This window comes from Anguilla rostrata, chromosome 5 (assembly GCF_018555375.3).
Source record: "Anguilla rostrata isolate EN2019 chromosome 5, ASM1855537v3, whole genome shotgun sequence".
NCBI lineage: Eukaryota > Metazoa > Chordata > Actinopteri > Anguilliformes > Anguillidae > Anguilla > Anguilla rostrata.
In genome coordinates this window covers 666,790-688,380 of record NC_057937.1, presented here as the reverse complement: position 1 = coordinate 688,380, position 21,591 = coordinate 666,790, and the positions used below count along the sequence as shown (strand labels likewise).

Below are 21,591 nucleotides of genomic sequence, written 5' to 3'. Positions count from 1 at the left end.
TGAGAAGATATTCGGCTCCTTGTTCTTGTCGGCTCCTCAGAATGTCAGGCTGGAAATCAGGAGAGCTGACTGCAATGCTTCAGTGATTCAGGCCTCTCTAAAAAAAAAAAACCCAAAAACTGGTCCAGGCACTGAAATGGCCTCCCCGTGCCCCCCTCCCTGCACAGATCGGAGAGACGGCGGGCGCTCTAACCACGCAGTGCTCGTAATGAAGCAGCCAGACTGGAAACAGCCGGAGACGGGACGGGCGCGAGATTACTCTCTCCACACTTCACACATCCCAGCGCGGGACTCCGAAAACACGTCCTGTCATGTCTGACACGTGAGACAGCTCCAATTAAGAGCCGCTCAAGAACTAATTATCCCGCAAATTAGGCTTTTACCAACGGGGTCTCAAAAACGCTCGGGAAAAAATGTTCACAAAAAACAACTTTGCGGTCACTGGTTACTCATTATCAGAGAATTTTAAAGAATATTCTTTATTCAAGCATTATTAGGCACAGAAGTTCTTTTTCAGTGACTCAATACAGTAAACATCAACATGGAGCGGTAAAACAGAGATGTGAGTGTTATACAGCTCCAGAAGTCAAGCGGAACAAGTCTGGACTACACCGGCACTAGAGGTATTCTATTTCAATAACAGCCGGCTGACTCATCTCATTCTCAGCATAAAGCAAAGGTTCGACACCAGTACACACAATTAAGCAGAAATAACTGCTCATAACTAAAACTCTAGTTTTAGCCTGGCAGGTTTTCATCATTTAATCAGTTATCAGATCAGTTACTGCACCCTCCACAACCACGTGCCTGGTACTGATTGCTCTTCCCCCTATCAGATGGATGAGAGCCATATTTAGCTCATTTGTGTGACAACCCCATATTGCTCTTATCAGAGGTAATGGCTTTCCATCCCCCTGAACTGCCAGACCTGACATAATTCAGTTCAGAGCTGCTGCTGGCTCATGGTGTGGGGCAAGAGAGACCGCGATTGGCTGGTTTTAATCGGTAAAAACCTCCTAATCTGTGGCATGCGTGCTGTGCCTCATATCAAAACGTGGGCTCAGGTCCCGCCCCCCCGTGGTTTATAAAAGCAAAGAATGGCTGTGCCTGGCGTTCCTCCCACAGCTATGTGCGCAGATAAAAGCCTCTGTCAGCATCGCAGCGTTTGTGCCAGCGCTCCCCTGTCTGACTAACTGCAGCGGCTCTGTGCTGCTGTCGTACAAAGCAATTAAGACAGAAACTCACTCCGTTCCCACTTTGTAAACGCGCGTGGTACGGCCTCCCCGTCAGTCTCCGGTGAACACTGTTCCTGGGGAAGCAGTACCTGTGCTGCAGTTAGCGTTACCACGGCAATGTAAGAGCGCGCTTGCAGCTGATGCATAAATGTATTTAGATTAGTGCATGACAGGTGCTGTGAGGAAATAATTGCTTGCACAAAACAGCACATTAGACAGATTCTGCTTTGTCTTCATTGCTGTGCTTTTGCATTGAAGTCCTTTGGTTATTAATATATTTTTAGGTTTTGTTTTTGAGCAATCATGAATTGTGTGCTTGGTTCGGACAGAAAATTTCACTTGCTTCAGTCCTGTGTGTAAACAAATTAATAGGGAAAAATCTACTGTTGATGCTCGGGTAATCATGAAATTAGAGACATTATTAAATGAATTAGCAAACCATTAGCATTTGTTTTATTATTTTAAATGAAGCAAAGCATAATTGCGTTTTTCTGTACGGCTTTTGGATTCATTTAGGTTTAGAATATTAAAATCCAGTCCTTATGTTTGTCACACAAAGAATGCACATAGATAAAATAATTTTAGAGCCTTATGCATTTTTCCATTAATATTGTTTGTGATAAAATGTCAGTTTTTAATCTGACAGCTGCCTAATTTGCACTTAAGCATTTCATTCTGGAATCGTTGTTTTGATCACAGTGAGGACCGATCAGCCTCTCCTCTTCTAGTCTGCGCCAAGAGCCGAATCAGGGCGTCCATTTAGCGAGCGCGCGACGGCGTCTGAGGTGCCCTGTCAGTTTCACCGGCCCTGGCGAGCGTGTCGTGAGGACAGGAGGCAGGTGGGCAGGTCTCGTTAGCTGTGAGTGACGTGCAGTTCTCTAAAGGTGTCAGCAGCGTGCTTACCTTACGGCACATCAAACGCAGAGCGGCTCGCTCACCGCGGCTGTGCTCAGCGCGTCACGGCTGCTAATGGCCATGATGTGAGCCTTTCAGGAGCACAGATAAATATCATGGTATTAGTGATGACGGATCTTTACTTTTTTTTTAAGTTTGTTGTTGAGCATTTGATGTTGTTGAGAATGTGTTCACAGCAGACGGTAATTAAAACTGAACTTTCCCCTCCCAGACTAAAGGCTATTTTGCTGGTATAAATATCTAATTCATGAAAATCCTAAATAAATTTTTAAGAACAACACAAGAGGAATTCATGAGCCACAGCAGGGTGCTGAGCTGGCAGGGCACAATGTCCATTTATTTATTTAAAATATATATATATATATATTATTCATTCTTATTTTGCCATTTTGTACCACACCCTTGGGAATCTTGGGAAACTATGCAGCCTGAGAATTGGGACAAAATATGAATAGTATTAATACTAAACCACATTATACTTAAGTTATTTAAGGCAATGTGGATGCTATCTTCAGAACATATCAAATGAATAACAAGTCACATATCCCCTTGGTCATAGTGGGGGTGGGGGAGGGGGGGTAAAAACTGTCTCTGATTCAAGATTATTCATAATAATGTCAAAACATTATGCTGTGTAACTAAAGCATTCCGTAGTTTCCATTACAAACGCGAGTGAGGTTTCTAAATTCTGAAGACTGTATCTTAAAGAAAATACAGAATAAGCATGCGATACAAAATATTTCTAAAAAGTTTCCTCAACTCAAGCTGGCCCAGTTCCTTGACATGGAAAAGGAAGTCCAGCATTTGGGGGGGAGTAGGCCTATCATCACTCATTTTTAAGTATCGACCCTCTCTTTTTAAAAGAACATGAAATGGTGGATTTATTTTTTTGTCAATCTCTTCTGGCTGTATTTTTCAGGGCATTGGTCAGGGCTTTGAATCATTTCTTTCATCTGACAAAACTGGAGCAAATCAATAACTTCACAGTGGAAAATTGACTGTGGGTTTATGTTTATGGAGCAAAGCCAGGCAAGAATCCATAAAAAATGTCAAGGGCAAAACACAAAAAGTGATATTTTACAGATTGGAGATATCATTTGCCTCTTTTAAATGTGATGTCTTCTCATCATTTGTTTTATTTACCCTGTTGCTGCAATTCCTTTAATGTTAAAAAAGGTTAACTTTTCCCCTCACATTTTCTCTCTCCAAAAAAACTATTTTAGTTCCTCTTCTGCCAGTGATAAGCTCTGACAATTGGAAAAAAAAACTCTGACTTTCAAAAGAAAGGAAAAGACTTTGCAACCATCTTTTACTTTCCCAAGAAGTTGATTGAAAGGTGAAGGTGTTTGCCTGAGTGAGGTATCAATCTCGTTTTTTGGGGTTTTTTTTTTTTTTTTTGGAAAGTTAGGAAATTGCACAGCCACAGAAATAAGTCCACTTTAACAATGCCCAAGTAGCACAGAAATAATGATATCTCCCTCTCGTGAGATGTGAAGATTTTGATTGCATTATTTTTTCTGCCTCTTTACATGTGGAGGAGCGATGCAGACGAATTATAACCCCTTGACACTCGTTCGCCGCAGACCAGACAGCAGCCGGGGCGATAACGAGGGGTTTAAGCAGAAGCAGGACGTGGCTCTAATCACCGTCTGATTTCAAGCATAGAGGGCCAATTAAAATGGATTGGTCTCAATAAGAGATTATAACTTTAAGTGAGGAAGGGCGCCCGGAACAAGGAAATCGATGGCGTGTGCCTGGATTCCACAAGTTTCGGGGCGCTCGGGAACGCCGGATAAATGGGAGGGGTCTGCTCGGGGTCAAGGAGTTTAAAGAATAAAATAAATCACACATAAAAATAGGACGGGGCGAGGAGAGCGCTCAGCTCGGAGGGAGAGAGAGCTTGTTAAGCACACTGATCAGGGCAGAGGTCCTCTCCAGCGGAGGAGAGAAAGTTTGAGGGACCTCTGCGGGGGGTTCTGACCTCTGACCCGGGGAAGCGCTTCGCACGCGTGTCCTCGCCCCCGTCATAACTCAGCCCCCGAATGCTAATGAGCTGCTAATTGTTCTTAGCGGGACACTTCATGCCTACTGATGGATTATTTACACCCCGAAGGTCACGTTATGTCAGACGTGGCACGCTCTGTATGCCAAGAAGAATGAGTATTCCACATTCACATCCCAGGATTATTAATCAGTCAGAATAAACTGCTGCTTTCATTTTCCGCATTGGCCTGCATGCAAAACCATTCCCTCAAAATGAGGCTAAATTTCCTGAATTTTGCCAATTATGAACTAAGAGACGAAAGCGTTGGGGTTCTACCTGGGGTCAACTTTGGTCACCTGGTCACTGAAACTAACCTATTTGGGGGGGGGGGGGGGTGAGGAGTTTACAGTCAAGAGCAACGAGCCTGGCCTTTATGTTGGCTTTAGGGAAGACATTTTGCCACATTCTCACTTAACTTTCAAGTCAAGACACTGCTACTGGTTTACCACAGATCTGCTCAGCTGTTTCTTATTAAGTTTCACTTTTTTTTTTCCTTTTTGAATAAATCTGTAAACATTTATAAACTTACCTGGATACAACTGATACTCATTTGGTTCAACAGCAAGCTGAAGACACATTAACGAGAATTGGGACAATACTGCTGAGTGTGAAAGCTAATGACATAATTGCTGACTACCTCTTCATTAGCCTATGTTTCATAACAGCCTAAAATCATCTACAGTGAACTAGGACTAAGCATCTCAGTGCACTCTTGCAAGTCAGACAATTTCTGTATGATGCCACTAGGGGGCATAGCCATTTTAGACTCATTTCTCAGGCTAATAAAAAATAATCAAAATAAATACTCATTTAAAATCCAATTCATCCACATGATAAAAGCTAAGCAATCTGGGTTTTTCAGCAATATCTGGGTATTTTTATTTTTAAATTATTCATTAAACACTTCTGGTACCTGTCATCACCACATCTGAAAAATACATCCATTTAATTTAAAAATGGAATAAAGCAGCTGGCTCTTTGGTTTTGCTTGCACAGTTGACATTCCATCGATATTCCCTTCCACAGATTATCAGTCTTATAGACACGTGCACAGAAATTGGCACTGTTATGATTCCATACAGACAGGGGCTAAAATGTATTTTCAAAGAAATCACCTAAAAAAAATGCACAAAAATATTTCTGTCAAGGAGTCTGGAGCAAATTTACAGGTTTATTTAGATTTTTTACAGATTATAAAATGCATATTTTCTTCAACCAAGTATACCATTCAAAGACAACTTTACATAATGTGTTTTTCAGAACGGTCCAGTAAGTGTGTTTGTTTTCTCATTCCTGCCAGATCAGCTTTCATACTCGAATTAAAGAAACAACATTTGGACGCCGGTGAGTTGAAATCTAGTCTATATTAAACCCACTTTGATCACCAAATTACGCTTTGTGTTACAGGTCTCAGAGCGATGCCGAGCTGAAGCGCTAATTATTCTTTGTTCCCTTTAAGTGCCTTTGGCCATTGAGTCGGCTTTTTTACTGATCAGCACGTTTTCCCAAAGGTCCGATTCTGGCTGCACCCAGTCCTCTCCCATGATTCCTTGGAGCTTGAAATCTTGGAAGTATTCCAGAAGGTGGCTAGTGAGAAATGCAAGCCAAATCATTAGTGATTCTCACCACATCCACCCTTAGAGCAACATTAATTCAGACGTGTATATTAACAGCTAATATGCTAGGCCTATATCTTGTGAATTTCACCTTCATGCAGCAATGCTGTTTGCATCACAGGCAGACTAAGTATTGTCTGTGAGGTGATTTCTTCTTCACTCAAATGCAATATAATTGACATGGCAGTGTTTTCATTTTAATTTCATTCTAATTAATGTGCTTCCCCATGGCATGATGCTGGAACAAGTCACTACGCAAAGGGATTGTTTAAAGGGAGCTTGAAAATGACGCGCGAGGGCAATGTAATGACCAACACAGCTGGCTTGTGAGTACATCCATACAAACGTGGGTGAACAAGGACATGACTACGTTGGCTGCAAATGCAGGCCATTCTCAAAGGGAAGGACTCACAAGTTCGGTTTTTGGCCATCCGCAAGTTCACTTCTTGGTACAGGATACAGGGCCTCGTAGGTCCTCCGCTCGTCGGAGCCGTGAATTGCATACGAGTTCATTTTGTTAACCCCGGGCGGGAAGTATCTCCAGGGAAGAAGCGCGGTTCCGGTCCATCTCCGTCCATTTACGGACGCGTGGAATGACAAAGGCAGCATTTGCTTAAAAGGAAATAAACGCAGATAAGAGCGTCACACTGCAGCAACTGGAGTTCAGCGCGAAGATGAAAGCCTTTGGGTGAATGTGTATATGTGCGTTGGTACTTCGGTTACCTGAAAAGCATTTCCTCTGCCCGAAAGCAATAGCACTAAGTGCTGGCCGTGGCTGCAATGAATGAGATAGGGGGGAGAGACTGTCAGACATATTTTTTCCGAAGGCTGTTCCAAAAGGAGACGCCACAAAATCAAATATTACTTACATTTATAAAGAGAAGGCAAACAATGTTATTCTACCTAACATTATTATTCAGTCACCCGTCTGTCATCCATCCAAGCCCCTCCCCTCAATTACAACAATGTTATATTTTGGAAAAGGTTTTAACTTACGGACAAACTTCCACTTCTAGATACTTTTCTGTGATGCTGTTCAAGAAGAAGGATTCTACAACTGGAAAATAAAAAGACTTTGCAACATTGGCTTTAATTTGATATATTTTACTCAGTAGCCTAATCCATGAACATAAAACATCTGAAAAAGGTAGCCTACAGAGCACATTAAATAATAGGTACATATTTTCATGGATTGTTGACAAACTTCTTCATTCCTCTGCATTTCTTGACTGTCTACAATTCAATTTTGCAAAGGCTTCAAGACTTCATAAAATGCAGAGAACTGTGATTATGTTGGATAACTGCCAAGCGGTGGGCATATGCTATGCCTAATAGTATGGCGAGAGTCGCGCGGCTGCTACAGAATCACGTGACCAGTCCGCACACACCTTCATAGTCCCAGAGTCCCGCGAAAGGCTGACCGGGAGGTCCGGCCGGAGCTGCGGGATCGTTGAAGAACGGGGCAGACACTTCCATTAACATTCCGCCATCTCCCGGGGAAAATGATATTGTTACCGGGTCGTGAGTTATGGGCAAACTGTCCCAGGTGTTGTCAATGGCAAATGTCATCTGAAAAGATAAGCGTTTTCAATAGAGAGTATTTGACCAACTGAACTAAAAAGCACTGCACAATTCTGTAGCCCAGCTCTGGCTAACCTACACACTGCATGAGGGCTTCGTGTCATCGTAAATACTAAAAACTACAACAGTGAGATAGTAAATACGTCCCCACGCGCTTGTTCAGCTGCTATAGTTCCCTCAACTGAAGCATTACACATGCATCTCTAATCCACAGAATTTACACGATATATGGTCTAATCCCACTTCCAACCCAAGTCGTTGTCGAGACAGTGGATAACTACAGTTGTTGTGGGCCTTGATCAGACATAGCCTAAAACATATACATTCCGTTTAACTGTTTACCCTGAGAAAAACTAAGCATGTATCAGTATACAATCGAATACAGCTGCAAATCGACACTGGCCAGCTGTTAGTACGATGATACGGTGAATTTAAAAATGTCAATGATATATCACTATGGAATACTCACAGACGAACCGCAGCTTAGACCGAACACACAATAAAGTGAAAAAATAATGTTGAGTAGGTTTTTAAAAACGGGACTGGAGCTGGCCATATCTGCTATAATAGAAAGCAATGTGAGCAAGCTGAAGCAAAAGACTGGCTATCCGGCAATGATTAGAAACGTACACGACCTTTTAAATATCTCAGTGATGCTGTAAAGCCATAAAATACCAATAAATAAAGTACTTTGGAATCATTTGAGGTTGGTTACACAGTACCTTGTTATCGAGTTAAGGGGTCCAACGAATGTAACATACTAAAAGTACTTAATTTAAATGCAGTCTTGCGAAACTTCTAGTTGCACGTCTTTAGAGTTTTAGCCAGCGATATAGCTGTAAAATTTAATAATGTTACTGCGAACCATAGAGCGTTAAATGGGCATATCTATGCTGCGAAGTTTACTGTAAATATCCAGGAAGTGAAAATGCTGTGCGCACGTTTCCAGTGGGAGAATATAGAGCGATGCACCCCAGCTCTGTGGAGGCATTTCATTGGCTCAGCTTTTTACTTTAAACTGGACGGCGGAAGTTTGGAACTGAACTGATTTTAGCACAAATTTGTACACGGGTGAGATTGCACAAACAAAAACATCAATATGGATCTTAACGTTAAAATTCGGAGCTTGCAGGCTACACTGTTAACTACAGATGAATTCGACGTAAACCAGGGTTAACTGCAGACAAACAAATTCGATGTTAGCTTTCAGTTGCTAGCCTGTTTGCTAGTAACGTTATCACACCTAGAGACGGCTTAGCGTCACGCCATATCGTTAGCTAGCGACCATTGTGCGAACAAACCTGGTTTACCTGAACGTATATCAGACTTTGATAACTCGTTAATAATGCTTACCTGATATTTGTAAGCAATTATATTTTTGCAGCATAAAAATATCTGTTATAGCTAGTGTCAGCGACTTAACAGAATGACCAGCCGGCTAGTTTAAGTAGATTGCTCGGCTAGCTAGCATCAAGTTGAAATCGTACTTGCTTATACAAAGCTAATTGCATCACACGCTCCTGCAGACTCAGAAATGACGACAGAGACGGATTTTCTGAGAGAAGAAGGTGAGAAACAGCGGCTAACGGAACTAGCGTGCTATGTTATGAGTGCTGTTGTCAGTTTTTTTATTTCCATGCAGTCAAACGCATCTGTTCACTTATTGTCTAAATTTAGTCACTCATCCGATTATTTTGGCATCTCTTTTGTTAACTTCTGAGTAGATTAGCGAACTTGGACAGGAAGCTAATGGCCAGTTTCTGGTGTAACTTGGAGCTTACTATAAACTGTCTATGCATTAACTAGCTCGTTTTAAATGTTGCAGGCCGGAGGCTTAAGACTGCTTTCAGTCAACATCAGGATGGACACCAGGCTGAACCCACATTTTCGTTACAGGTAATGCTGTTCTGTGGTTGAGTGAGTTATTCATTGGGAAATGTGCATTACTAATACTTACCAATAAGGGGGTCGTGTGCAAGCTACTTGTGTGCAAATTGGCTACCTGCACCAGATGCCTCATGCTTATATATTGCTGTATATTTAGAAGACGTCGGTTTTCTGAGAAGGAGCGTTATGGTCTATTAAGTACTGCTGCTTTCTGCAGCCCCATGCAGGTTATTGTACAGTACCGTTAAATCTCCTGAAAGATCAGTGGGGCTTAGGGGGCGTGGTTTCTCCGTTACTTTAAGAAACAGATTCCCTTTGGGCTTTGGTCTGATATTTAAGACGTTTCCCTGGAACCCTACAACAAATATTATTTTAACCTTGCAGCATTATTTTTCAAACACAGTTTAGCACATTTCTCATTAAATGTATTTTCTTTGCAAGGATGGTTTGAAGTTTGACATTTATTTAACGCTACAGTTAAGCACTAAATTCATAATGGAATGCAATAGTCCAGTTTTATTTTCAGTACACACAACAACCATCACTAAAATCCTCTGGCAATTATAATTTTTTATTTTTTTAATTCTACCCTTTTAAAAATTAAACTGCTGCAGGTTATATGAGAAGTTAAACTTTTTACTCTCTCTCCAAGGGGGAAACTGCAAGGGCATCAGATTCACCAGCCCTCAAAAGGTCAGTATATAAGACTGCATATAAATAGGTTATTACTTCTAGCAGATTTTTTTGTGTCTATCATAAAAGACTTTTTAAAGCACAGGGACTGTAACAGGTAATCTCTACATTTGGGGGAAATTATATAAAGATAAATGGTGCTCACTGCAGGCCAGTTATTGGCTTAACAGTTATTGGATTTTGAAGTGTATTCATGATAATTGTGTCCACCAACCTTTCATTTATTTTTTCATCAAGATGGATTAATATTTGGGGTAATATTCTTTCATCCATTATATTTGTTGTATAAATACTGTTTAGGACCTGGCCTAGGCTGGTCGAATGGAATAGATTTAAAAGCAAAAGATAATTTCATTTTATTCGCTCAGACATGCTCAATTAAAAAGCTCAATCACCACCAGTTTGGACTTTTTTTTTTTTTTTTTTTTTTATAAAAGAAGTGTTTTTGGCTGGACCGCAACAGCGGAGCCAGCCCTACAAATGCGAATGTCTGTGACTGAGTGATGAAGTTACATCATTGGTTGGCCGGATCACGTGTGTTAGGTCCAGCCATATACTAGGTTTTCACCTGGTCTTGTTTTTTCTGGCAGCATTTTGACCCCTCTTGTAGCAGAATATGACAGACATAACGAAGACATGACTGATCAGCTGCAGCGCTATCAGGTAAGGCCTTGCTTTGTTATCAGTGCATTTTGTTTACGGTGGTAGTGTTGCATGAGGGTTAGGGAACTGCACCTGTATCTCTGAGGTTGCAGGTTTGGTTCCAAGTTGCTGTTGAACCCTTGCATAAGGTACTTGATAACTTACTAACCAATCGTAGTGTTCTGCTTTGAGAAGCAGTGTCTTACTTGGTTCGTACTGGTCAGTGAGTGACTGCACCCTATAGCAGCAGCCAATGTGGGATTCAAAAACTTAACGCTCCTGTAGAAAGCCAACACAGCAGTTTGATGGATGACAATAACTTTTAATCACAGCAGCTCCCCCAGTTTATTCTCCTGGTCACTTTGTATGACAATTCAGTTTATATGACATTACAGCTGAGCTATCTGTTCAATTTACATTATATTACTACAGTCAAATATTGTCTTAGTTACAGAATCTCTGGAGCATAATGGATCCGTTAATTTTGTGTTTGCTACCAAACCAACAGATTCAGATGGCTGAGCTGAAAGTGAGGCTTGAGGACGTTGTCAGAGAAAATGAGCGGTATGATTACAGTTTTCCTTTTCCAGATTGAGAATGGTCCATTAAATGCAAATAATGCTTTATGTCATGATGAGGGGTGTGTATGTTCTTTTTTTCTTCTTCTGGTATTCTAGACTGTTGTTAATGCACAGTGTATTTGGCTACACTAGGCTAGGCTATGCTAGGCTACACGCTGAGCTGTGTTGCTGTTGTTAATGTGCAGTGTATTTGGCTATGCTAGGCTAGGCTACACGATGAGCTGTGTTGCTGTTGTTAATGTGCGCTGTATTTGACTATTCTATGCTAGGCTAGGCTACACACTGAGCTGTATAGCTGTTGTTAATGTGCAGTGTATTTGGCTATTCTAGGCTAGGCTAGGCTACACGCTGAGCTGTATTGCTGTTGTTAATGTGCAGTGTATTTTGCTATCCTAGGCTAGGCTACATGCTGAGCTGTATTGCTGTTGTTAATGTGCAGTGTATTTGGCTATGCTAGGCTAGGCTACATGCTGAGCTGTATTGCTGTTGTTAATGTGCAGTGTATTTGGCTATGCTAGGCTAGGCTACACGCTGAGCTGTGTTGCTGTTGTTAATGTGCACTGTATTTGGCTATGCTATGCTAGGCTGCACGCTGAGCTGAGAGAGTCCATTGAGCGGCAGCTCCACGGGCTCCAGGCCACGCCCGGCTCGGACGGGGACTCTCTGGCAGATGATGGGCTCGTTAGAAACCTGCAGGAGCAGATCCAGCTGTCCATCCAGGTGTGCCTCGTCCTCACCTGCTGCTTCACCTGGGCACTGCACCTGGAAATGAAAAACAGTCTAGCTGAAAGAGCCAAGTCTGAGCGTCAGTCCTGTTGTGTTGCTATAATGGCTTTTCTTAATGAAATTTTAAAGGCCAATATGTGCGGTCCCATTTCTGTAATGGTTGAATGGGGGGTATCATTGCATGTATTTTACATTACATTGACTGTATCATTTTTGTTTGTGTGGTGCAAACAGTAGCCCTTTGGCAGCTGGCTGCACGCATTACGTTTTGGAGTAGTGACTATGCAGGCTGAGTTTCATGCACTGCTTAGCAGTGATAGTGACGTTCACACTTCACACTGTTGCGGAGGATCTGTTGCCACGTCTATAATCACCACGGTGACTGCCGTTTTGGTGTGCTCCCAAGCTGTCGGTCTGTGTGTCTGTGAGAGAGAACAGGACGAACATGCTGACATCCTGTAGAACTCAGGAGCAGAGTTTGAAACATAAGGCAATGAAAAAAAATGTGCCTTCTCACTTTCACCGTTCCCTGTGGTTTAATTAACCGATGAATGACCTTTCCCCGTGTGACCTTCTGTGTGCCTGTGTCCACAGGAGAAGGACCGGGCCTTGGAGATGTGGCGGTCGTCTGCAGACGAGCTGCATCGCGTGCAGCAGGTCTATCAGAAGACCACGTCCGAGGCTCAGCTCTATATGGCAGAACAGCAGCAGATGAAGGTCTGTCTCTCTGACTTAAAACATCATCTGAACTGTGCGTTCTCCTTGTGTCCACCAGAGGGCGATATGGTCAAGGTTTTCACTATTTAAAAAAACATTGCTCACAGGAACTGATCTTTTAGTTTCTGTTTTTAAACCAGCTTATCACATCAGTTTTACCAGGGTATACATCGCTGTGACCTTTATCTTTAAACTATTCTACGGTGCCTTTTTTCTGCTTGGTGTCAGAGATGGCCTTACTGTTGTCTGAAGCGATCCTCCACCTCATGTGCCTTACAGAACAAACTGACCGGCATCCAGCAAGCTGCCCAGCATCTCCAAGCAGCCAATCAAACGCTGGAGTCGGTGAGAACCGAACCCCTCCCTGCCAGCAGATGGGGCCCTAACACAAACACTGGGCTGCGCACGCTGGGACCCTGTCATGTGACTCGCCTTGACATTGTCATGGTGCACTGCTCTAACATTGAGTTGTGGTACAGCAGTGCACTATGTTAATCACACTCTTAACCCTTTGAACTCCACAGTTTTTTTTGGGGGGGTGTAAGGCGTTCCCATAGCGATGCTGAGAGTAATGCGATATGTCTCTATGCATGTTTGATGAGGTGCAAGTCTTGTCTGTTCTTTGGCCTCTCTATCACACTCGCTGTTAAAACACACGCACTCAGCATTAACTCACACACACGCTCACCATTAACACACACACACACACTGTCGCACACACACGCACTCAGCATTAACTCACACACACGCTCACCGTTAACACACACACGCACACATGCACTCAGCATTAAGTCACACACATGCTCACCGTTAATACACACACACACACTGTCGCACACACACGCACTCAGCATTAACTCACACACGCTCACCGTTAACACACACGCACACGCACACACTCAGCATTAACTCACACACATGCTCACCGTTCACACACACACACACACACACTGTCACACACACAAGCACTCAGCATTAACTCACACACATGCTCACCGTTAACACACACACACACTCATTGTTAACTCTCACACACACTAACACACACTCTGAAAACATGCCTAAAAGGGCCTACTGTCTCTCGTGCCACATGCAGACCAACCAGGAGTTTCTGAAGACGGTGACGGAGCAGAGCGTGGAGATGGAGGACCTGCGCACCCAGCTGCGGTAGATCCTGCTCCCCTCTCACCCTCCACTGGCCTTCACCGGCTCTCATCTCCCCATACCAGCCTGTCTCACGCTGTGTAGACGAGAGCTGCAGTCTGACGTGTGTGCCTGACCTCGTGTGTTTCCTGTAGGCAGGCGAAGATGCACTCGAGGACAGCGACGGCTAAAGTGGAGGAGATGACCAAACTGATGCAGAGCATGCAGGACCAGATGCAGAGGCGGGTGGGTGTGTTCAGCGTGTTGGGTGTGTTTAGTGTGCCCAGCTTGTTAAGCGTGTTTGATGGTATTCAGGGTATTCAGCTTTCAACAGTTTCTGTCTGTGGACATGTGAGTAATTATGTGTGTGTGTGTAGGAGGAAGACGCAGCAGAGGCGCTGGATAGAGAGGGTGTCTCTGAGCGGAAGCTGCATCAGCTGCACACGACCCTCAGCCAGCTGGAGAACAGGTGAGTCACTGCGGGCCTGGCCCCCTCCCGAACATTAACCCCTCCATCCCACCCCTCCAAACTCACAGCAGCCCTAACCCCCCCCCAACTCTAAACCCCCAACCCAGCCTTGACCCTAACCTAAACCCCCAACGACATAGCTCAGGAGGTAAGACCGATTGTCTGGCAGTCGGAGGGTTGCCGGTTCAAACCCCGCCCTGGGCATGTCGAAGTGTCCTTGAGCAAGACACCTAACCCCTAACCCCTAACTGCTCTGGCAAAAGAGAGGCATCAATTGTAAAGCGCTTTGGATAAAAGCGCTATATAAATGCAGTCCATTTACCATTACCATTTACCATTTACCAATCCCCCCCACAGACTCACAGTAGCCCTCACTCCCTCATAACCCTAATCCTAACTCCTCACTGTCCTAACCCCCCCCCCCGGCAGGATGAAGCTGGCGGCCCAGGAGGCGGAGCAGCTGCGGCGGGAGCGGGCGGGGTCTGAGCGGCGGGTGGGGGAGCTGCAGGGTCTGTGTGCCAGTCTGCAGGAGGAGCGCTACGAGGCCGTCAGCAAAGTGCGCCACAGCATCCAGGCCGCCGAGGAGGCGTCTCTGCAGAAAGAGCAGGTGAGCCGGCCCTGCCCCGCCCTCGCGCTTACCTGAGCGGCTCCTGCCTGCAGGACCCGCCCCTGCTGCTTACCTGAGCGGCTCCTACCTGCAGGGCCCGCCCCCGCTGCTCACCTGAGCGGCTCCTACCTGCAGGACCCGCCCCCGCTGCTCACCTGAGCGGCTCCTGCCTGCAGGGCTCGTACCTGTACCTGCGGTCTCTTCCTCTCTCACCTGTGCGCTGCGCCTGTAGATGAATCTGGTAATGTGCGGTCATTGATACGCAGGCCGTACTGCCGGAGCTGAGCTCTTGGTGCCCCCCCCCCCACAGGCCCTCCTGAGGGAGAAGCAGAGGAGCGAGGAGCTGGAGAAGCTGAATGAGGCCATCAGGCTGCTGATCCAGGACGCCGCCGTTCGAACCCGAAAAGAGGCCAGTTCTGTTTCCAGTGCTGTCCCCGTAATACCACTGCACAGCCTGCCTGCCTACACACGCTCACACACACACACTCACACGCTCACACACACACACTCACACGCTCACACACACACTCACACGCTCACACACACACTCACACGCTCACACACACACTCACACGCTCACACACACACACACACTCTCTCACACACACACACACTCTCTCACACACACACACACTCTCTCACACACACACACACACTCTCTCATGCTCACACACACACACTCACACGATCACACACACACACTCACACGCTCACACACACACTCTCTCACGCTCACGCTCACTCACACGCTCACACACACACACACACACACACACACACACACACACACGCAGGGCCCTGTAAATCACCAGCAGCACAGGCATGAAAGTGATGTCACAGCAGAGTGGAGCTGAAGGAGCTCTCTGTGACGGGTATAAACCCGAGTGTCGGCAGCGGGCTGAAGACGCGCGGCTTTTACAGGCTCTGAACGCGCGGCTTTATTGACTCAAAGGTAATTAAAATTTGAGTGCCTAACGCCCTCGTTCGTGTCGTTCGCTGCAGTAAAAGGGCTGTAATGAAAGAGCTATCTGACTTCAAGCTTGGCAGTGAAGGGCAGTCTTGTGTAATTGGTCTGTTACAAAGCATCTTATTTTCTAAGCCAATTAATGCTGGCCTGTCAATTCAATTTACTCTCCATTTTAACACAGTGAGTGAATTTCCCAGCCAAACATTGAACAAGTTTAAATCTTTAAATAGGGATATTTTTTCTTTTTCTTTTGAAAAACTAAGATGCGGTCACAGATTTCTTGTCGGAATACTAATAAGTGTATTTGACGTTTCTTTCCAGCAGAGTGTGATCCAGAGATGTATTATTAACGGACCGTGTTTCTCTTCCAGGTGGAAAACGTGAGGAAGCAGTGTAACGTGCAGATTCAGAGGATGGCAGAGGAGCTCTCCGCTCTGCAGCTGGTAGGCCGACCACTTTACCGCCTTTTTCCTGAGCTGGACACTGCCAGCATTGGTCAATACAGATAGTCGTACTCTTCTCGCATAACATTTAAAAGTCCAAAGATATGCTACCAAAGGAAGATTTTACAAACTCAGGGTCTTAATATCCCATCAAACCTGAACTGAACAGAAATCAGAAACATCTCTGGCAGTGATACACCAGGTCTGCTGCCTCTGCTGTAACTGATAACATCGAAATGAACCTGTGTGTGTTTTTTGTGGTGGTTTTAAATTTGAATGCTGTTTTTACAGGATGCTTTTGTCTGAATAATGAGATAAATACCGATGCCTGTGTATGTAGATATGTATGCAGATGTGTGTGTATGTATGTAGATGTGTATGCAGATGTGTGTGTTTTGTTCTGTAACAGGAGTGTGCAGACAAGGAGTCTCAAATACAGAGGGCGACACGCGAAAGGAAAGCTGTGGAAGAGGAGCTGGAAAAGGTCAAATAAATCTGAGCAAATCCATATCAATAAGGATTACACGTGAATAATAACGCTTAGCGTCAAACAGCAGTGTTGCAAAACACAAACTTGGAAGGCTAGCTTTATTTGTTAGACTCGGCAGTTAGCGCCTGAGAATGTTGGCACGGCTGAGGTTCCACCATGAGAATGTTGACACGGCTGAGGTTCCACCATGAGAATGTTGACCCGGCCAGGGTTCCGCAGCTGAACGTGAGTGTTCCACTGTGTTCAGGTGTACAGGGAAGGCAGGGGGGAGCCGGAGTACAGGAAGATGGACTCGCTGCACCAGAGGTGCCTGAACACCGAGCGTGTTAAGGACGAGCTACACATCGCGCTGCAGAGCACGCAGAACAGGATGAAGAAGCTGGAGATGGAGTGAGTGTTATCATACGGAGTTTCCGCCTTACAGGCCGCTGCGCTAGTCCCTGTGAGGACCGTTCGCTCTGTGACCCTGAGCCCAGGCTTGATTGGCGGTCGTGTGGGCGCACGCAGGTACGAGGAGGAGCTGTCGCGGTGCCGGGAGGAGGTGCGGCGGCTGCAGGAGGCCCTGGTGGGCGCGCGGGAGGAGTGCGGCAGCGTCAGCGAGGAGCGTCTGCGTCTGCAGGAGGAGAGCCAGCAGCTGCGCAGGGACATGGAGGAGCTGCGCAAGGCCAGCCAGCACGTCCAGAGGAGGGCCAAGCAGCAGGTGCATACTCCCACCGTACTGCGCCTGCAGGTCCAGCATGATACACCGCTGATTTAGTCTCCATTTGGGGTAGAAATGTGCAGTCTGTCGTTTCAGTGATTGGGTCCCCCTTATCAATAAGAAAACTCTGGGCCCCGTTTGTCCTCCTCCCAGGTCTCCTCCATGGAGCACGAGTTCTCGCTGAAGGAGCGGGGCTTGGAGGCGCGGGTACGGGAGCTGGAGGAGAGCAGCCGCAGCTCCACCGTGGAGCTCACCCGCCTCCTCACAGCCCAGCAGAAGGCCGCCAAGCGGTGGAAGGAGGAGGCGCGCAAGCTGGCCGAGGCCTTCGAGCTGAAGCTGGGCAGCCTGAGGTGGGTGGAGGCAGGAAGCAGGAAGTAGGAAGTAGAGTACAGTCTGAGAGCAGGCCACAGCATGAAGAGACAGGAAGTTGAATTCCACCTACTTTTTTTATTAATGTTAGCTAGCTTTTATCTCATGCACAGAATAAAACTTAATTTAACTACAGGTATTTATACTGCTAAATAATTTAATTGTGCTTTAAAAAAATGTCAGTGTTGGTTTTTTTGTAAGTAAAGCTAAACATTTTGTGCTTGGAGTGCTGAAAGCCCTGAAATGAGAGCGTGATTTCAGGGCGGAGCTGGGGAGGCAGAAGCAGCGCTGTCAGGAGCTGGAGCTCCAGCTGGAGGCCGATCATGAGAAGATTGTGGAGGTAAAACTGCTCTCACACTGAAACGCACCTGCGACGCGGTGGACATGCACGATATGGCGGCTCTTAAATGTACAGCATTCCTGGTTTAAAATGTCCTCGTTAAAAATAAAACCCTGACTAATCCCACTTAACGGGCTCTGACAGTACGAGAGGCAAACGGCAGAGCATCAGGAGAACGCCTCCCGCCTGCAGAGGCGGCTGACCCAGGCCGAGCAGAAGGCTTCCACTGCATCGCAGCAGGTGAGCGGGGCACACACTGACACTACGCCCTTCTGCACCTCATACTGACACTACGCCCTTCTGCACCTCATACTGACACTACGCCCTTCTGCACCTCACACTGACACTACGCCCTCTGCACCTCATACTGACACTACGCCCTTCTGCACCTCATACTGACACTACGCCCTGCTGCACCTCAAACTGACATCACGGTTTCCAGTGTTTATTTGGGGCTCTGCTTGCCGTCCAGCTCACCACTGTTTCACTCACTAGCATCTTCTTGCTCAAGTTTAATCTTTAAGCCCAGTCAGGTGTGTGCCTGAGCCTTAAATACCAAGCATAGTGCCATTTCAGAGGCAGACACAAATTTACCCCTACCGTGCTCTTTGCAAGGAAGCTTATATGAATTTAGTGTTCAAATATTTAATCTGTTAATCATTAAATGCTTATAGAAAATGGATGCGGTTGCCCAGAGAAGAGTGCTGAGGCATTTCTGTGTATGGAGAACTTTATTAAACATATTTACACAGGTGCAAACGGTCTAACCCTAAATCCTCTCCTCCCTCTCCCTGTTTTACAGCTCAGCATCATGACGTCACAGAGGAGGAAAGCAGCTTCCATGCTGGACCTGGAGACTCTGTAACCTTGGCAACTCCGACACTGACCATGGCCCTGTACAGTGCAGTCATTCCTCATTCTCACAACAAATGTTTTTTTAATAAAAGAATGGCGCCTTTCCGTAAGGGCAATTCATCATGAGCCATAAAATGTCCTTAAAGATGGCGTCGCCACAAACACACACTTGCTTCAGGCATGTGTCATTTTTACAAACGCTGGAACATTACCAGTTAAAAACTCAAAAACTGATAAGTCATTACGCGTGGGGCACATCATTCATTCAGAATAACAAAGTACATGTTTCCGTGTCAAGACGCACAATATAATCTAAAGCCTGCATCATTTGGCTACTGGGGCTGGTAGGAATGAAATCACACGGAGGGAATGACGGATGTCTTGAGGAACAGCGCTTAGGTTCACTCCATGGATAGCTGCACGCAATCCGACTTGCCCGGCGGCTGCTGCTGCTGCTGGTGGTCAAATTTCCTCGCTGCATAAACGGAAGAAGCACATGTAGGCGTGAATCTTTAATTGGACCAAAATCACAGAGTATGGGTAGCTTGGTTACAGTACTGCGTGCAGGGCTTGACGTTAACCACCCGCCGAATGTGGGTACAATTCGGCAGTGTCGTGTAACCACGTCACACTTACCAGCCACTTCGGTGGATATATTTTTGGCAGCATTTCCTATTAAGTTTACAAAACGCATCTGAAATAATTCAGTGAATCTGTGATGCTTCATGATACTACAACAGTGCTCATCCCATTGACCCACCCTTCTTGCTCTCTCGTGTCTTGCTTCCAGTTGAGAGTATAATTGATAACGAGAACTCCGCCTAAATCTAACCACTGCTAAACTCGCATACAAACTGTACTCATTGCGGCTTTAAACGTTTAGTTTAGTGACACTCCACACAATTGGAGAAATTCAGATTCTGCGGTTGTGCTTGGAAAACGCGGAAATGACAACACTGAAAACAACGGTAGCTCGGTAAAGACGCACAGACTTTGACAGATGGGCCTTCATGATTTCAGTCACCTTATTGAACCTGCGTTTTGTAGTTGTCCAATGACCATGATATGCACTTCTGTACGTCGCTTTGAATAAAAGCGTCTGCTAAATAAATGTAATGTAACTTTATTTAGTGCTGCAAAAAAAGAACAGAAGTAGCCTAGTCGCAATGTTCGGTTTAACCCTGCGGCATACGATGCACAAGCCTACATGTGTAGTTATTTTCTCAGCCAATAGTATTTTGCCATTTAAAACTAAAGTAAAAGTTGTTCTCGCCGCATAAACGCAACCCGTCAAGACGAGGCATTCTCTTGCGTCCTACTCACCAATGCTGTACATTTCCAGTTGTTGGCGTAACCGCACTTTCTGCAAACTGTCATAGAAGTTTGGTTCCGGAGATGAACCGACCGAAGGAGGCAGTGTGAAAATACGCATTATTTTCCTCTTGTTCCTGTAAATAAAGATTGATATATATTAAAACGCTGGGTGTTAGCTAGCTGGCTATGATAGATGCCTTGTGTAAGTATGGAGCCGTGACGCTAGATGTAACAAGCGGCAGAACGTTGGCTAGTATGAGCACTCACTTTCTGGCGTACATCAGCAAACCGAAGCTAACCAAAATCACGAGAAGGTACACATTAGTCGCTTCGTTCCATGCTTCGTGTACTGAATAATCAATAGTTTCCTCGTCGGCCATTACTCCGTAGCCACCCATGTCGATTAATGTTATTAATGTTATTAAACCAAAATTCTATCCCAAAAAGATTATTTCGCCTTCTGGGTATATGTAAACAGAAGATAACGTAATTTCCTATTTAGACGAACGATACAGTTTTATTTCAACGCTGGGTGGTTTAGATACGAAGAAATGCGCTACTGACCTCTATTGGATGGGAGGTCCACTGACCTGAGGAGAAATGTGGGCCGTATTTTGATACTGTAATTCACGTCAACAAAAACATGTTTTCAGAGTACAAAAATGCGAAGTTACTCACGCATGCAAAGTACTGTCTATAAGATATTAATTAAAACTTGTTAAATTTAGGCCTGCCGTTAAAACTATTGATATCAAAATGAAGCCAAGTTACAATATTGGCTATCTTAAATAAAGGTTAGGACATTGGTTCTTTTTTGATTTTGGACGAGCCAAAAAATTTGGTATATACTAGTATAGGTACCTATGACCATAACAAGATATGGAATATATACATATTTTTTTCAGGGAAAACATTTTTTTTTTAAGGCCTCAAATATATTTTTTAGCATTTGTACTATGGAATTCACAGTCTTGACTTAGTTTTTCCACAATTTTAAATGAGCAATCACATGTTTTCAAAAGTTCCTATGGCTTCAATTACTTTTTAGGGCTCAACTTAGGGTTAGGGTTAGGAAAACGATAAGTCTGAGGGTCGAGGCAAGTTTACGGCTGTGTTCAGCAGGTTAAAGAAAGGTTAGGACATTGGTTTTTTTGATTTTGGACGAGCCAAAAATTTTGTATGTACTAGTATAGGTACCTATGACCATAACAAGATATGGAATATATACATATTTTTTCAGGGAAATCATTTTTTTTT

At 44.9% G+C, this 21,591-nt stretch overlaps 3 protein-coding genes across 7 annotated transcripts; 1 reads left to right on the top strand and 2 right to left on the bottom strand.

Annotated features, from left to right (window-relative positions):
- Positions 1 to 5,345: 5,345 nt before the first annotated feature.
- c5h4orf33 (chromosome 5 C4orf33 homolog) lies at positions 5,346 to 8,930 on the bottom strand. Of its 4 annotated transcripts, none has more exons than XM_064334511.1 (7): positions 8,114 to 8,293; positions 7,861 to 7,952; positions 7,199 to 7,379; positions 6,807 to 6,867; positions 6,534 to 6,585; positions 6,223 to 6,422; positions 5,346 to 5,781 (listed from the first exon to the last, which is right to left on the bottom strand). In XM_064334511.1, exons 2-7 carry the CDS (start codon positions 7,945 to 7,947, stop codon positions 5,649 to 5,651), a joined length of 714 nt encoding a protein of 237 aa, XP_064190581.1. In that variant the 5' UTR covers positions 7,948 to 7,952; positions 8,114 to 8,293; the 3' UTR covers positions 5,346 to 5,648. The 4 variants fall into 4 exon arrangements, with proteins under 4 accessions (XP_064190581.1, XP_064190582.1, XP_064190584.1 ...); XM_064334512.1 differs by having other exon boundaries at positions 7,861 to 7,949; XM_064334514.1 differs by lacking the exons at positions 7,861 to 7,952; positions 8,114 to 8,293 and adding an exon at positions 8,745 to 8,930.
- sclt1 (sodium channel and clathrin linker 1) lies at positions 8,328 to 19,186 on the top strand. 2 transcript variants are annotated; one of them, XM_064334510.1, is made up of 22 exons: positions 8,328 to 8,462; positions 8,918 to 8,956; positions 9,217 to 9,287; positions 9,931 to 9,971; positions 10,562 to 10,634; positions 11,122 to 11,177; positions 11,779 to 11,914; positions 12,515 to 12,637; positions 12,917 to 12,982; positions 13,734 to 13,804; positions 13,936 to 14,026; positions 14,158 to 14,249; positions 14,679 to 14,856; positions 15,167 to 15,265; positions 16,195 to 16,266; positions 16,676 to 16,750; positions 17,004 to 17,146; positions 17,264 to 17,456; positions 17,610 to 17,806; positions 18,087 to 18,165; positions 18,310 to 18,405; positions 18,968 to 19,186. In XM_064334510.1, exons 2-22 carry the CDS (start codon positions 8,926 to 8,928, stop codon positions 19,028 to 19,030), a joined length of 2,046 nt encoding a protein of 681 aa, XP_064190580.1. In that variant the 5' UTR covers positions 8,328 to 8,462; positions 8,918 to 8,925; the 3' UTR covers positions 19,031 to 19,186. The 2 variants fall into 2 exon arrangements, with proteins under 2 accessions (XP_064190580.1, XP_064190579.1); XM_064334509.1 differs by having other exon boundaries at positions 8,918 to 8,959.
- smim19 (small integral membrane protein 19) lies at positions 18,878 to 20,844 on the bottom strand. Its single transcript, XM_064334515.1, has 3 exons — positions 20,602 to 20,844; positions 20,344 to 20,468; positions 18,878 to 19,495 (listed from the first exon to the last, which is right to left on the bottom strand). The coding sequence occupies exons 1-3, from the start codon at positions 20,730 to 20,732 to the stop codon at positions 19,422 to 19,424; spliced, it is 330 nt and encodes a 109-aa protein (XP_064190585.1). The 5' UTR covers positions 20,733 to 20,844; the 3' UTR covers positions 18,878 to 19,421.
- Between the last annotated feature and the right edge of the window lie 747 nt (positions 20,845 to 21,591).

Bases quoted from the DNA above. Each gene is read 5' to 3' on its own strand.
- c5h4orf33 (XM_064334511.1), bottom strand. From the start codon at position 7,947: ATGGCCAGCTCCAGTCCCGTTTTTAAAAACCTACTCAACATTATTTTT. The intron at 7,380-7,860 runs GTGAGTATTCCA...TTATCTTTTCAG, and splicing joins GTCTAAGCTGCGGTTCGTCT to ATGACATTTGCCATTGACAA. The intron at 6,586-6,806 runs GTAAGTTAAAAC...CATTCATTGCAG, and splicing joins CTAGAAGTGGAAGTTTGTCC to CCACGGCCAGCACTTAGTGC.
- sclt1 (XM_064334509.1), top strand. From the start codon at position 8,926: ATGACGACAGAGACGGATTTTCTGAGAGAAGAAG. The intron at 11,178-11,778 runs GTATGATTACAG...ATGCTATGCTAG, and splicing joins GTTGTCAGAGAAAATGAGCG to GCTGCACGCTGAGCTGAGAG. The intron at 14,857-15,166 runs GTGAGCCGGCCC...CCCCCCCCACAG, and splicing joins CGTCTCTGCAGAAAGAGCAG to GCCCTCCTGAGGGAGAAGCA.
- smim19 (XM_064334515.1), bottom strand. From the start codon at position 20,732: ATGGGTGGCTACGGAGTAATGGCCGACGAGGAAACTATTGATTATTCA. The intron at 20,469-20,601 runs GTGAGTGCTCAT...CTTTATTTACAG, and splicing joins TTGCTGATGTACGCCAGAAA to GAACAAGAGGAAAATAATGC. The intron at 19,496-20,343 runs GTGAGTAGGACG...CCGTTTATGCAG, and splicing joins ACTGGAAATGTACAGCATTG to CGAGGAAATTTGACCACCAG.